This window comes from Mustela erminea, chromosome 3, assembly GCF_009829155.1.
Source record: "Mustela erminea isolate mMusErm1 chromosome 3, mMusErm1.Pri, whole genome shotgun sequence".
NCBI classification, from domain to species: Eukaryota; Metazoa; Chordata; class Mammalia; order Carnivora; family Mustelidae; genus Mustela; species Mustela erminea.
Window position 1 is genome coordinate 122,312,929 of NC_045616.1, and position 14,595 is coordinate 122,327,523.

Here is a 14,595-nt window from a genome sequence, read left to right on the forward strand (position 1 = left end):
ACAGGACCATAAGAAGTAAGTTACCTAATTCTAAATTCTAAACTTCAGCTTCCTTTTCTATTTAAAAAAAAAAAAAAAAAAAAAAAAAAAGGACAACCATACCTGCCTAGAGAGTAGTGGTTGCCAGATAAAATACAGAACATCCAGCTAAACTGGACTTTCAGATAAACGAATCACTTTTTAGAATAAATACGTCCCAAACATATTTATACTAAAATATGGTTTGTTGTTTATAACTTCAACTTTAACTAGACGTTCTGTGTTTTTGCTTGCTAAAGCTGGCAACCTTACAAAGAAATTGTGATTATTAAGATAGTGTCACAGCCCAGCTCGCCCAGCATTAGGCATAATAAGCGCTCCATGGGAGCTAAGGCGGTTTTAGTCCCAACCCCTCTTTCCTTGCTTGTTCCCTTATTTTTTCGCTCCATTTTAGAAATAAATCAACTGTACTCGTGGCCCTTCTTCCAACCAGTGACCAACTCCAAGAGAGCACCGGATTGCAAGCCCCTAGCACTCCAATTGTTAAGCGAAGACACCCTGGGTGACGTCATGACGCACAAGGGCCGCCCCCAAGGGCGCCCAAGACGCATAAATAAGACGTCAACGGGCCGGGAGCCAGCCTCAGGGCCTGACGGGATTGTGGCGGTCCTCTTTCCCAACTAGGAAGCCTCCGCTACCTCCAGACGCTCTCAAGATGGCGACCTCTCTGGGTTCCAACACCTACAACAGGCAGAACTGGGAGGATGCGGTGAGTATGCCTGCCGGAGGAGGACAGAGAGAGGCGGCGGAGCCGGGCCTCTTTCGGGCAGGCAGGGCCGTCGCGGTGGAGCGGCCGAGGGAATTCCGGGCAGGAGCCAGCGCTGCGGCCTAGCTCGGCCAGAGCGGGAGACTGGAGGGCGGCCCTCCTCCTCGGGGCTTAGAAGGAGCGCGCTTAGCCAGGGTCCTGGACCAGCCCGCTTCACACCCTTGCCCTCTCCACGCACTTCGCGCTGGTCTTTTCTCCCGCCACCTGCCGGAAGTGCAGACAGCGCCCCCTCCCGCGACCTGGCCCGTGCTAGACCTGGGGTTCCTGCCCCACCGTGTCCCCCACCCTCGCTTCTCGCCTCCCCTCCCCCCGTCCCCGTGAGTGTGGCTGAGATGGTAGGGTCTTCGGAGCCTGGCTCTCAACCAGATTTCCCATTTTCACCAGGACTTCCCCATTCTGTGCCAGACGTGTCTCGGAGAAAATCCGTATATCCGAATGGTGAGTGATCGCGTGTGAAACGGAAGTTATTCAGGTTCTGCCAGTGTTGTGGTGTTCGCACGCTGTCCATGAAATGCTTCTCTTAGCCACGCCAGAGAACTGATGCTCCCTTACTCACCCAAAGCATAGGACGATTTGCAAAGGACTGTCATGCTTGTTCTGTCTTTGGAACTCAGTAGCAGTCCTGAGGTTTAGGAGTGATAACATAACAGCTAATATTTGTTGAGCGTTTATTTACCTAGCAGTTAGGTCTGTTAACCCGAGGCAGAGACAGTTATGTCTTTTCAATATGGCAGGTAAGGTGTGGAGCTTGGATTTAAATTCAGATATGTTGACTCCAGGAACCTTAGCAAGGTAGAAGGAGAATCAGGACTAGATAGTAGGTGTCCTGACTCCTAATCACATACCTTTTGGCCACTGCCCCTTGTAGTTTCTTTAGTGTAAGGTAACCCCATCCTTATAAATGAGGGTAAAATAATCAGTAATTAACATTTAATGATTAGAATAACACTGTGTTGTGATCAATCTCAGAGATCTTGATTGACTGTATGTATACAGAGTATCTGCACAGCGTGGGTCTATACGAGTTACCCCTGACTAACCTTTATAAAATGGACTGGCCAAAGCTATGTCCTCTGTGATTTGGGGACTGTGGGAACTGTTAGGAATTTTAATACTTAGGAGAGAACTTGGGAGTCAGAAATGAGCCTAAGAATTGTGTCAGTGGAAAGATACATAATTGCCTTAGATTCTAAGATTCTTAAGAGATTGTGATTCATAGTAGCTGGTTAGAGTACCTCTGCTCTCCCACACCTCCAGTAGGTGGTCCCTCACCACCACCTTTTAGGAGGCCAGGGATCTCCAGACACATTTCTTAGGTTGTCTTCAGGGAAGGAGCAGACATCTAATTTTTGTCTTTCTGTAAACTTGCTCTTTTCTATTTTTTTCTGTTTCAGACCAAAGAGAAGTATGGGAAGGAATGTAAAGTAAGTATGTCTGTTTAAGAATAATGATTTAATTTTATTTTCCTTTTCTTTCCAACTTGCTGGGCTTCTCCAGTAAAAGCCAGTGCTACATAGACTTTCATATTATCATTTATATACTCATTGACTGTTAACTGTTTTGTGTGAGAGGTAGGAAAGTGAGCCCTTTAATGTAAAGGTTCTTTTTTTTTTTTTTTAAGATTTTATTTATTTGACAGAGAGAGAGACCACAAGTAGGCAGAGAAGCAGGCAGAGAGAGGGAGGAGGAAGCAGACTCCCCACTGAGCAGAGAACTTGATGCGGGGCTGATCCCAGGATCCTGGGATCAGAACCTGAGCTGAAGGCAGAGGCTTTAAGCCACTCAGACACCCAGGCTCCCCTAATGTAAAGGTTCTTAACCTGGTATCTGTGGATGGGCTCTGAACCCTCTGAGATGATATACTGAGTGTTGTCTGACAATACGCATAAGGGTTTTAGCAGAGGAGGAAGGTCATAGCTGTCATAAGATTCTTAAAGGAGTGTATAGCACTCCCCATTGCCCTGCCCAAAAGGATTAATGGTCCTGTTATTAGTAGTGGTTATCTCTGGTGTGGGGAGGACTTTGACTTTTGCATATTTCATTTCTGTACTATGTGAATTTTTTCACTCCTGGGGAAGGGTGTTGTAACTGGGATTGAAACATCAGATGGTATTTAGACTACATGGTTGCTAGGGTCTCCTTTAAACCATAGAGTCAAAGATCTTTCCTTTCAGTCTCCCATTGTTATTAAGTCTCATGGCCTTATTGTCCAGATCAGCACCATTAGCACTCTGGCTCTCATTTTGCTTTTCAGATCTGTGCCAGGCCATTCACAGTGTTTCGCTGGTGCCCCGGGGTCCGCATGCGTTTCAAGAAAACTGAAGTGTGCCAGACCTGCAGTAAATTGAAGAATGTCTGTCAGACCTGCCTCTTGGATCTGGAATATGGTATGTCTGCGCAGTGTAACAGATCTGAAAGCATGTAGATGCAGGTGTCCTAGAGGACAAAACGATCTTTTTGTTTCCCATTTCTCACCCCCCTCTCTGCTTCTGACCCCACTTTGATGTGCCCGCTGTGCTCTACTTTTCCTAGAAGAGGAGAGTCATACTAGGCCGTTCTAGAGCCCTTCTGAACAATAGGAGGAATTTAAGGAAAAGTTGGGAATTGATCAGAATTGGCCCAAATCTCTCTCATGTACATCTGTATAGCCAAAGTGAAAGGAAGACATCTTTCCTGTGCTTTGTATTTTCTTTGCCTTGGGCTTCTTTGAAGATTCAAAGCTCTTTCCCACAATCCTTACCAGAAGCAATGGCTAATTGTGCTTTAGGTTTTTGTCTCAACTGTGTTTTTAGGACTGATAGATTGTGACTGCTTCTATTTTAAGAGTAACTGCTTTTGAGGGTTGTTTTTTTGTTTGTTTGTTTGTTTTACCTACAGGTGACTTTTTGTTCATGGAAAAAATACTTTTTTTTTTTTAAAGATTTTATTTATTTGACAGAGAGAGATCACAAGTAGGCAGAGAGGCAGGCAGAGAGAGAGAGAGGAGGAAGCAGGCTCCCCGCTGAGCAGAGAGCCTGATGCGGGACTCGATCCCAGGACCCCGAGATCATGACCTGAGCCGAAGGCAGCGGCTTAACCCACTGAGCCACCCAGGCGCCCGAAAAAATACTTTTTCAATAAGAGTTGCTAGTATACAATAAAATAAAATGGAAAAATAGGTTTATATATATGTTAAGTTCAGAAAGATAGCTGCTAATCGAAGTCCTGGTCACATACTGTTTAATATTATTTATATATTTGTTAAAAGTGTTCTGGTTCTGGGATACTGTGATACTTACATGCGTGTGACTATCTAGAGGATCTGTAAGACAGGCTTAAAAGTCACTCACTTTGGGGGCACCTGGGTGGCTCAGTTGGTTAAGCTTCTGCCTTTGCCTCAGGTCATGAACCCAGGGTCTTGGGATTGAGCTTCCATGGAGCTGCTTCTCCCTCTCCCTCTGCCTTCCTCCCCCGCTGCCTGTGCACGGGTGTATGCGCGCACTTCCTCTCTCTGTCAAATAAATAGATAAATCGTAAAAAACAACAACAACAACAATGTACTTTTTACATTTATTTTAAACACTGTTGTAATAAAAGCTATTGTTTATTATATAAGCTATTACTTATTCACTACAGGTCAAGTCTGACCGTAACCAAATATTACTCATCTAAAATATGTTCTAAAACATTGATTTCAAATTTCATGACAGCTCAGGAATTTGGACATTTTCATAGAATGCTCTGTGGTAGTTTTGGCCTGATAGCAATAAAGATTTTGAATAAAAATAAAGCCTGTGATACCTAGGAAGCTGGAGAGGAGAGTAATGACGTTTTATTCCATGAGCAGTTGAGTATGGATTTGTTTTTAAATGTATCTTGAGGGTTTTTCCTCTTTTCCTTTGTGCTAGGCCTGCCCATCCAGGTCCGTGACGCGGGATTATCTTTTAAGGATGACATGCCAAAGTCAGATGTTAACAAAGAGTACTACACGCAGAATATGGAGAGAGAAGTATGCTGCCACTTTCTTCATGTAAATTTATATTTGGTAGAATCCTAGTGGTTTGACACAGTCTATACAATTTATCTTTTGAACTTGTCATCCCTCTATAGATTTCTAACTCTGATGGAACGCGGCCAGTTGGCATGTTGGGGAAAGCCACCTCCACCAGTGATATGTTGCTCAAGCTGGCCCGGACCACACCCTACTACAAGAGGAATCGACCCCACATTTGCTCCTTCTGGGTAAAAGGAGAATGTAAAAGAGGAGAGGAGTGCCCATACAGGCAAGAGCTGAATTGCACTTTCATTATTGGCTTGCAGATACTTAGTCATTTAAGAAATGACTATTTCTGATTTAAAATCTATAGGTTTATACAACTAGTATGATAAATGTCACATCTTAGGGCTATTACATTTAGAAGAGCTTGTTGAAATTACTGTTTTTATTTGTAATGGGACTTCTACTCATAACCAGGCCTTGGGAAGCTAAGTTGTTATGCCATATGTTGACTCTAAAAGTTTCTACCTAAGAGCTAGGTCATCACTGTCATGGGGTACGTGTGTAGTTGATAATCCAGTGAAGGCCAGGCCTCTCAAAGGTATGTGAGTATGTTTCAGTCAAGCCTGCCAAGCATCTGGCCTAGGAATTCTTGATTTGGGGTTGGTTCACCTTATACCCATGAAAATAATTATCTGTACTTTTTTCTGGGCCTGGTCCATAGCTTGAATGAGACTGTCAGTGGTATGCAAGACCTCAGGTACATTAAGAACCACTGATCTAGAGAAGGGTAACCATATTTTAGTTACTTTTTGTTTTGAAGTGGATTGTGCCAATTTCTTAATTAACTCTGTTAACTTAGATGGCCATTTAAATGGCTTTTAGGAGGCTGGCAAGTCTTTGTGTAATACAGTAATTCCTTTGGTATTAGCTCTGTCGTAGTAATTATGTTTTGGGATGACTGTAGTTTCTAGTTCAAAAGACATTTCTGGGTATGTGTATGTAGCTACTATTGGGTGATACCTGTAAATTCTTTTCCTTTGTTTCACCTTAATGCATTGTTCTTTACTGAACCATAGACATGAGAAGCCAACAGATCCAGATGACCCCCTTGCTGATCAGAACATTAAAGACCGATATTATGGAATCAATGATCCTGTGGCAGATAAGCTTCTAAAGAGGGCTTCAACAATGCCTCGCCTGGACCCACCAGAGGACAAGACTATCACCACGTTATATGTTGGTGGCCTGGGCGATACCATTACTGAGACTGATCTAAGGTTTGTAGATAAAATTTCATGAGCTCTTTCTGCTTTTAACTGCCCTGGAATACTTTTTTGGCAAAAACACAGGCAAGCATGATAATTTGGTACGAAGTACATTTTTCTAATTTAGCCACTCTATAGTTAGTATCATGCTGACTAGAATCTTTATAAAATTATCCTTTCTGATGTCAGAGTAGTAATGTTCATCAGCTAACAGTGCTTACTTGATCCTTGATCCTTGCATATAGTAATGATTACATGAGATTTTTTTTTTTTTTTTTTTTTTTTTGAGAGCCTGTGAGCGGTAACCAGGGGAATGAGGAGCAGAGAGGGAGAGAGAGAGAGAAACTTATCCACATGCAGCATGTCGCTGACATGGGGCTTGATCTTACAACCTAGAGATCATGACTTGATCCTAAATCAAGAGTCGGATACTTAACTGACTGAGCCACCCAGGTGCCCCTCCATGATATTCTGTTTGACCTAATAGCCAGTTAGAATTTCTAAACTACAGCACGTATCCAAGTGTGATTAATTATGTCAAGGAGGGAGAACTTGGCAATTACAAAACTCGTACAGTTTAAATTGTTAACTTTTTAGAGAGATTTGTATTTGATGTATTTGTATTATCCTTGGCTTGTATTTTGATTGGCTGGATGGGACTTCTGGATAGATAGTGATGGAAATTACCTCTTGCAAAGAGATAAATGAGGAAGAATCTCCTATAAGTGTGTAACACGCCCTCTGTGGCCTTCTCCATTAAACCTGGTCTGTGTGAGCTAGGCCATCCCTGCAGTGGCAGACATTTCCCTGCTCCTCCTCCCTGTTGTTTCATTGTCATCATCATTGTCACTGTCGTTATTTTACAACCTTAATATAACTTTTAAATGTTCCTGGTTCATGAGCCATGGGGGCTGTAGTTTGCCAGACCCTTACGTCGGGTTTAGGTCCCTAAGGAACCCACTGGGGCCCTTTTTCCTCCAGGCAAAAAACCTCTGAGATATTAGTAAACCATGTCTTACTCATTTTTTTTTTTTTAAACTCTCAGTGAGTAGCACCCACAGTAGGGTAGGGTACTGGGGGGACTGCCTGCAGGTGGTTAGACAGATAACCATGGGGCCACCTGCTTCATGAGTCAGCGGAAGAGTGAAAAATCCATCACCACCACCTGGGAGTACATCCATTAACTCTCCTGTTTCTCTGCCTGTGTCCCTTCAGAAATCACTTCTACCAGTTTGGGGAAATCCGGACGATCACTGTCGTGCAGAGACAGCAGTGTGCGTTCATCCAGTTTGCCACGAGGCAGGCTGCAGAGGTGGCTGCCGAGAAGTCCTTTAATAAGTTGATTGTCAATGGCCGCAGACTCAACGTGAAATGGGGAAGGTGAGAGTTAGACTCCTTTAAAGTATCTTTGTTGAGATTTTCAAGAAAGTGTTCCATTATCTGGAGACTAGTATGTTTCTGGTGAATAGATTTAAGTCAGTAGGACTGTTAAAAAGAATTTTTCATTTTCTAACACCTCAATCTTGTGACATTGGGAAAGTCCTGCTTTGGAAATTCATTCAGGGTTTTGATGTAGTAATCTACTCCTTTGAAGGTTCATGTTTTTTATGACCAGCTATTACAGTTCTAATGTGATGCCAGGATATGAAAAGTGGATTTGAGGGTTTACAGATGCATTAGACCTAGAGTCCGCCCTCCAGAGGCCAGTTGTCCAGTGGAGAAGAAAAGCTAATTCCAGTTTGAAAGTGATGATTGTGAAAGAGAGACTCCGGTGAAAGGCCCTGGAGGTTCAGAGGGAGGACAGGTTTCTGACTTTGAAGCAGAAAGGGGATCTCGAAGAGCAGCAGCACCCCCAGACCAAGTGCTTCCGGTGTGCTAAGTCAGCACTGTGCCAAGCACACAGAGGTCGCCTCTTCTCATCCATACGTTCCCTGCAGATTTTGAGTCCAGGTCTTTCTGGCATTAAAACAGTTGCTTTTACCACTCTGCACTGTGGCCTTTATGGGGAAGGAGTGTTTGCCGAAGAGGAGGCAAGGATGAAGGATCTCTGCTTGACCAAGAAACCTGAGAAGCAGAGGTATGAGAGAAGGTGGGACCTAGTGCTGACGTTGTGTGTCTTCCAGGTCCCAAGCAGCCAGAGGAAAAGAAAAAGAGAAGGACGGAACCACAGACTCTGGAATCAAGCTTGAGCCTGTTCCAGGACTGCCAGGAGGTGAGTGCAGACTTTGTGCCCGCCCCATGGCTTGCTCACGTCAGGTGCTCACACTGCCCTCACGTTCCTCAGTGCAAGGAGAGGCCTGCGGGCTGGTTTCTGGCTCTTGCAGCCGCCCTTTTCTCCCAGCAGCAGCCCAGGATTTTACAGGAGTGGGAAATGATGTTGCACAATCATCTTCTCTCTGACTGTTGCCTCTTTTCTGTTCTGCAGCTCTTCCTCCTCCTCCTGCAGCAGAAGAAGAAGCTTCTGCCAACTACTTCAACCTCCCCCCCAGTGGACCTCCAGCTGTAGTGAACATCGCACTGCCCCCGCCTCCTGGTATTGCCCCACCCCCTCCCCCAGGTAATGTCCACAGTCCTTGTCAGTAAGTAGGTCTAACTTAGCCTAGGAAAATCCTTGTGAGAGTCTGTCTTCACACCTCACTATCATGTCTAAATACTTTGAGTTTGCCCCATAGAAATCTGCAAGTAAACCTGATTTGTTAGGGTCCCTGATCTTTGATTTCTGTTTTCCTGGCCTGCCAACGAGGGGAAAGTTGCCAGTGTTCTAAAGATCTCAGTGTATGTATATCAGAGTGGGAGTTACTAGATTACACTGATCTATCATCAGTGTGTCCCCTGTTTTAAACTAAATCCTAACTGATGTCCTAGAGTGCCATTGCCTAGAGTGGATGTATGTGTCATTGTATAAAGCATTCATTACCTGTCTCTAAGATAGAGAGCTTGTGCCAGGATATAAATTCAGTAAGTCTTTACAAAAAATGTGTCACATGAACTAAACAGTGTCCTTGGTCTTGTAATTAAGTTAAATTTTGGATCGTTACATATGGCTTTATCTTTAGCGGGTGGGGAGGGGACAGTAATAAATGGTTCCAGTATCGCGCTGCTCTAGAAGCTGCCAGTGACCATGTGAAGGGTGTAAGTAAATCATAAGTGCCTGGTTCTCCTGTGGCAGAGTCGCCATCCTCTTTAATGAAGTCCTGCTTTCTGAATACCCTCCATTTGAGGATAAAGCATTGTTGGTGGTGGTGACAGGGTCTTGCCTCCACCTGATTTCTTCCTCCTCTCCCAAATCCTGATTGGATCCTGTCCAGTAGGGGTGGCATGTTCGATAGATACCAAAGGTTCAGATGACATATTAGCAGATACCTTGAGTCCTGTGGAGTTTTCTTTTGACCTGGTGTGAGGGAGCAGGTTTTCTAAAACCAGGGAGGTATTACAGATATACATACGTTCCTAAGCAGTTCTGTGACTGACATGTTCTGAAGCCCTTTGTCAGTATGGTTTCTGTGTAGGTGGTTTTGACCTTAGAAGGATTCAGAGGTTTGAAAGGTTGTTAAGGAAACTGCAAGCCTAACAAATTTGTCCTCTCCCATCTGCAGGTTTTGGGCCACACATGTTCCACCCAATGGGACCACCCCCTCCTTTCATGAGGGCTCCAGGACCAATCCACTATCCTTCTCAGGACCCTCAGAGGATGGGAGCTCATGCCGGGAAACACAGCAGTCCCTAGCACATTATCACCACTCGGGCTTTATAGAAGAAAGGGCGCTGAAAAAATCCCAGTACATGAATCTTGGAATAAATATATTTTTCCTTCCTTTGTAGTTTCCATGGTAGCTGAATGTGTTCAGATGTGGGCAGTCAGAGAACGACAGCCATGCTTCCCTACACGTATTCCAAGGATTGATGGACCTCAAATAAGCTGCCATTAACACATCTGGTTACTGCTATAACATTACTAATCAAACTTACTTCTATGGCAAACAAGCAACTGGGTGAATTGGAATGTCTAACGGAGTTACCATCCCAACTAGATGTTCATTTTGTATCTTCTTTGGGGGGAGAAAAATTGACCTGCAGTAAAATCTTTTTGACCATTTTTATGTCCATTGGGTATTTTTCCTTTTTATCATCTGCAAAAAGATTACTATTACTAATCATTGTAGTGGCATGAGTGTGATTTAACACTTCAGAAGTCAACATGAAAGAGACAAGTAGAAACCAGCACCCAGCACAGCCCAGATCTTTTCTTACCTCTCCTTTCCTCATTTATTACTAAAGGAATCTGGCGGATAGTTTTACCTCTGTGCGCTACCAAAACAAGACAAAAACAAAAATTGCTTTTTATTCCCGTCAATTGGATGGAAACACAAATGTGGAGCTGTGTATCATTGAAGAAATCTGGTGTCTGGGATGAAATTGAAAGAGCTTCCTGTAAAACACGTGAACAAACTGTGAGCCAAAAGGCGCCTGTGCGTGTTGGAAGACCTGTGACCTGCAGCTGGGACTCACCTCTAGCCTTCACCTTTGTGTGTCTTCAGCGTCTCGTCCTCAGCCCCTGCTTCTGGCCAGGGGACTCTGTTTGGTCTTAGAATGTTTGGATATAACTGAATTGTAGATGGTAAAAATAATTGGATGTTGTGTTGTGGTTTTTTTGTTTTTAAAAAATTAAAACGGGTCAATTTTCCAAACGTTGTCATAGGCTTATTTCTAGATTTTTGTTTTCCTTATCCTTTGGTAGCTCACCTTGAGGTCAGTAGAAGAAAACCGGTAAATTTTTGGCTTGAGACTGTTTTGATTTTTATTCCTGTATCCATTTTATGATGGGAAAAGGCCCTGGCCTTTTTAGTAAGTACTTACGGGTATGAGGTTGAAATAAGATAATGCATAGAGGGCACTCAGCACAGAACCTGCCATGTGGTGGTAGCTTTAAAAAGTCATTGCCATATTATACCAGTCATTTTAAAGGGAAACAAAAGTTATCTGAAATTCCATCTTTCTGGAAGTCAATTGCATGTCGTTTACCTAAAATAAATACTTAATGGGATGGATATAACCCATACAATACCCATTTTTAGGTTCTCTGGAGAATTTTTTTTTTCCTCTAGAGGGATTCATCTTGGCTTTTTTTTCTTGCTTTTTATTAAGTTTTTTTTTTAAGTTTAAAAATCTGGAAGGACTTAGAAAATTTGATTTACTTTCTAGTAATACTGATTGTGAATCAATGAGGGTACTTCCAACTATTTTGACACCATTTTGGATGGGGTTGGGTTTGTTTTTGTTTTTAGTCTACTTTCTAACATGTAAAAGATTTTAAGCCAACTTGTGAATAAGATGTGGATTACATATAGTGTTTTAATAATTGCCAAGTTTATTTATATCTGTACATATATACACATATATATGACTCCTTATTGTATATTCTTGACTTTTTGAGAAAGAGGAGGTTCTAAATTTTGTGCAATGTCTGGCTATGGATAGATATGTTTTGAAAAGCATAATATGCCAGCATAAATTGAAGTATAGAAATGATGCTCAATCTTCCTTGAGTAAATCAGAATTAAGAGCAATTAGATTTTGACAAAAACTCTTAGGTACTTAACCAACTCCATTTCCTTTTCCTCTAGGGCACACAGCTGGGGGCACACTTGGTGAAAAGTAACCTTTGCCATTCCCAGAACAGGTCTGTAAAAACATCTTACACTTAATCCTATGAGCTCTTTCCCTGTCTGACTAGACACACCAGAGTGTGCTGAAGATGGGAGAGCCTGGGTTCTCTATCACTGCCTTGAGAGAGAACATTGGGATGGGAGGAATTTTTGTTACAGTGAGCTGTCGAGACCTGGGGATTTATCTGTTACAGCAGCTAGTGTTAACTCTAGTAACAGAAACGTAGTTGACTCTCAACACACGAAAAGAAAAACCCCATTTTTGTTTACAGCAGGTAATGGTTTCAACAGACTCTGGAGCCAGATTATTGTGTTCAGATTCTCACTTGAGCACCTCCCAGCTGTGTACCCTGGGGCACAGTACTTAACCTCTGCCTACTAGTCATAATGCTTCAGCCTCTAACCCTTCTCACTGCCTGTAGTATTTTGAGGTCCTCCCCTCCTGGAGAAGGCTCAAAAGGTAGCATCATGACAGCTGAACTAAGGCAGCTCATAGGGCAAAGAGTGATGTGACAGATGTTTTAGAAGCCAAGTCAGTGACCCACTGTATTGTCACCTGAAATAAATGGAAGGGAAAGAGGGGTCTAGGATGACCACCCCCTGGCCCACCAGCTCTCTGGTTTGCTCACATGGGTGGAAGTTCCCTGACAGAATGTTGGATAGGGTTGGAGAGTGAGATTGGAAAGTAGGGATAGGAAAATGAGTCCAACGTGGGGTTTGGTAAGTTTAAGTCACCTGTGAGACCAGTGGCAGTTCCCTGCCCAAGAGGAATTGGAGCTTAAGAAAGATCAAGATTGGGAGTTGGTGATGAAGTAGCATTTGAAGCTCTGGGTGTGGAGTGAAATCCTGCAGGATAGGGATCTAGAACATTAGTTCTTAAACGTCAGTAGGTTAGGTCCTTCCATGGGTCTAAGTAAGTGGGTGAGGCAAAGACCACCCTCTGAGAAACACTGATATAGTACAAAACAGCTTTAGAAAAAGTTACCCTCCATAGAGATCCTCTAGTCTTTGAATTCTTTGAACATTTTATTATGAAAATTTTCGAACATACAGGAAGGTTGAATGAATTTTAATGGGAGCAATCCTATATCTACTCACTAGATCCACAATTAACATTTGGCCATATTTGCTTCACCATAGATCTGTATTCCTTTATGCACCCCTCAATCTATTTTTTTGCATTTCAGAGTAAATTGAAGACAGCAGTATACTTCACCTGAAGCACTTAAGCATTTATATAATTAACCAGAGTTCAATATTTGTGGATTTTCTAGGTAAAATTTACATATATTGAAATGCACAGATCCTGAATATGTTATTCAGGAATTTTAACATTGTATCCATCTATGTGACCCAAATCCCTGGCAAGATGTTGAACGTCACCATCATTCCAGAAAAATTTCCCCTGTTCTCCCCAGTCAACACCTACCCCTCAGCAATCTCCAATACCATCTAGTCGCATTAACATCAGACAAGGGGACTTCCTGGCAAAAAGTATTATTTTGATAAAGAGGATCCTTACATAATGATAAACCCATAGTCATAGTGTTTCCACATCTGATTGAAATCTTATGGTATTTGTCTTTCTCTGATACACTGATTGATTTCTAAATGTCAAAACAACGTTGCAGTTCTGGGATAAGCCTAACTTAGTCATAATTTAATTTTCTTAGATTTTTTAATTTTATTTTTTCCACTCTTATTGAGATGTAAATGGCACATAACATTGTATCAGCTTACGGTGTACCATGTAATTTGATACTTGTACATATAGCAAAACAATTACCAAAATAAGTCTAGTTCCCATCCATCACCTCACATAGTTACATTTTTTCTTGTGTTGAGAACTTTTAAGATCTATTCTCTTAACAACTTTCAAATATGCCCTATGGTATTATTAACTACAGTCACCATGCTGTCCATTACATCCCTAGAACTTACTTGTCTTACAACAAGAAAGTTGTGCCTTTTGACTACCTTCACCTTCATCTGAAGCCCTATGACTGTCACAATGTATTTTATATATGTATTTATATATCATATATCTCTATATTTATGAATTACATATATAGATATATATTACACATATATATAAATATATAAATATATAAACACATATATATGTAATATATAAATGTATACAATTATGTATATATAATATACATATGCACACATATATATCACTTGATTTTTCTGTGTTTATGTTCGTGAGAAATTCTGATCTTGAATTTTCTGTAATGTCTTTGTCAGGTTCCTTCTGGCTTTATCAAATACCTTTGGAAATGTTACCTCTTCCTCTATATTCTGAAAGAGTTTATGTAACATTGCTATTATTTTTTCCTTAAAAATTTGATGCAATTCACCTGTGAAGCCCTCTGGCCCTGGAGATTTCTTTGTGGGGATATTTTTTTCTTTAGTTTTAAAAATTTATTTTGGAATAACTTGAGATTCACAGAAAAGTTGCAAAGGTGTGCAGAGAGTTGTTACTGTTCACCCAGCTTCCCCGGATGTGAACGACTAACATAGCCATAGTATTTTTGTCAAAATTAGGAAGTTAACATTCATATAATACTATTAATTAAATAGTCTTTATTTGAATTTCACCATTTTTCCCCCTCTAATATCCCTTTTCTGTTCCAGAATCCAACGTAGTCTACCACATTACCCAAGAGTACTGGTGAGCTATTTTATAGATTGTCTCTCAGCTTGGATTTATCTGAGGTTTTCTCATGATTAGCGTGGGATTATGGATTTGAGGGATAATATCTCAAGGGGAAGTGCCCTTCTTACCATGTTATATCAGGGATTTCAATAGCATCAGTGATGTTAACTTGATCACTGGGTTAAGGTGATGTCTTCCGGCTTTTTCCTTCATAAATT

At 41.8% G+C, this 14,595-nt stretch overlaps 1 protein-coding gene across 2 annotated transcripts; it reads left to right on the forward strand.

Annotated features, from left to right (window-relative positions):
* Window positions 1–586: 586 nt before the first annotated feature.
* On the forward strand, window positions 587–10,737 carry RBM22 (RNA binding motif protein 22). Of its 2 annotated transcripts, none has more exons than XM_032337295.1 (11): window positions 587–748; window positions 1,190–1,243; window positions 2,200–2,229; window positions 3,060–3,192; window positions 4,693–4,793; window positions 4,895–5,067; window positions 5,861–6,061; window positions 7,265–7,429; window positions 8,173–8,261; window positions 8,475–8,606; window positions 9,872–10,737. In XM_032337295.1, the coding sequence occupies exons 1-11, from the start codon at window positions 695–697 to the stop codon at window positions 9,976–9,978; spliced, it is 1,239 nt and encodes a 412-aa protein (XP_032193186.1). In that variant the 5' UTR covers window positions 587–694; the 3' UTR covers window positions 9,979–10,737. The 2 variants fall into 2 exon arrangements, with proteins under 2 accessions (XP_032193186.1, XP_032193185.1); XM_032337294.1 differs by having other exon boundaries at window positions 588–748; window positions 9,646–10,024.
* The last annotated feature ends 3,858 nt before the right edge of the window (window positions 10,738–14,595 follow it).

Excerpts from the sequence above, each read along its gene's own strand:
- RBM22 (XM_032337294.1), top strand. The coding sequence starts at position 695 with ATGGCGACCTCTCTGGGTTCCAACACCTACAACAGGCAGAACTGGGAG. Across the intron at positions 2,230-3,059 it reads AGTATGGGAAGGAATGTAAA|ATCTGTGCCAGGCCATTCAC; the intron begins GTAAGTATGTCT and ends TTTGCTTTTCAG. Across the intron at positions 6,062-7,264 it reads ATTACTGAGACTGATCTAAG|AAATCACTTCTACCAGTTTG; the intron begins GTTTGTAGATAA and ends GTGTCCCTTCAG.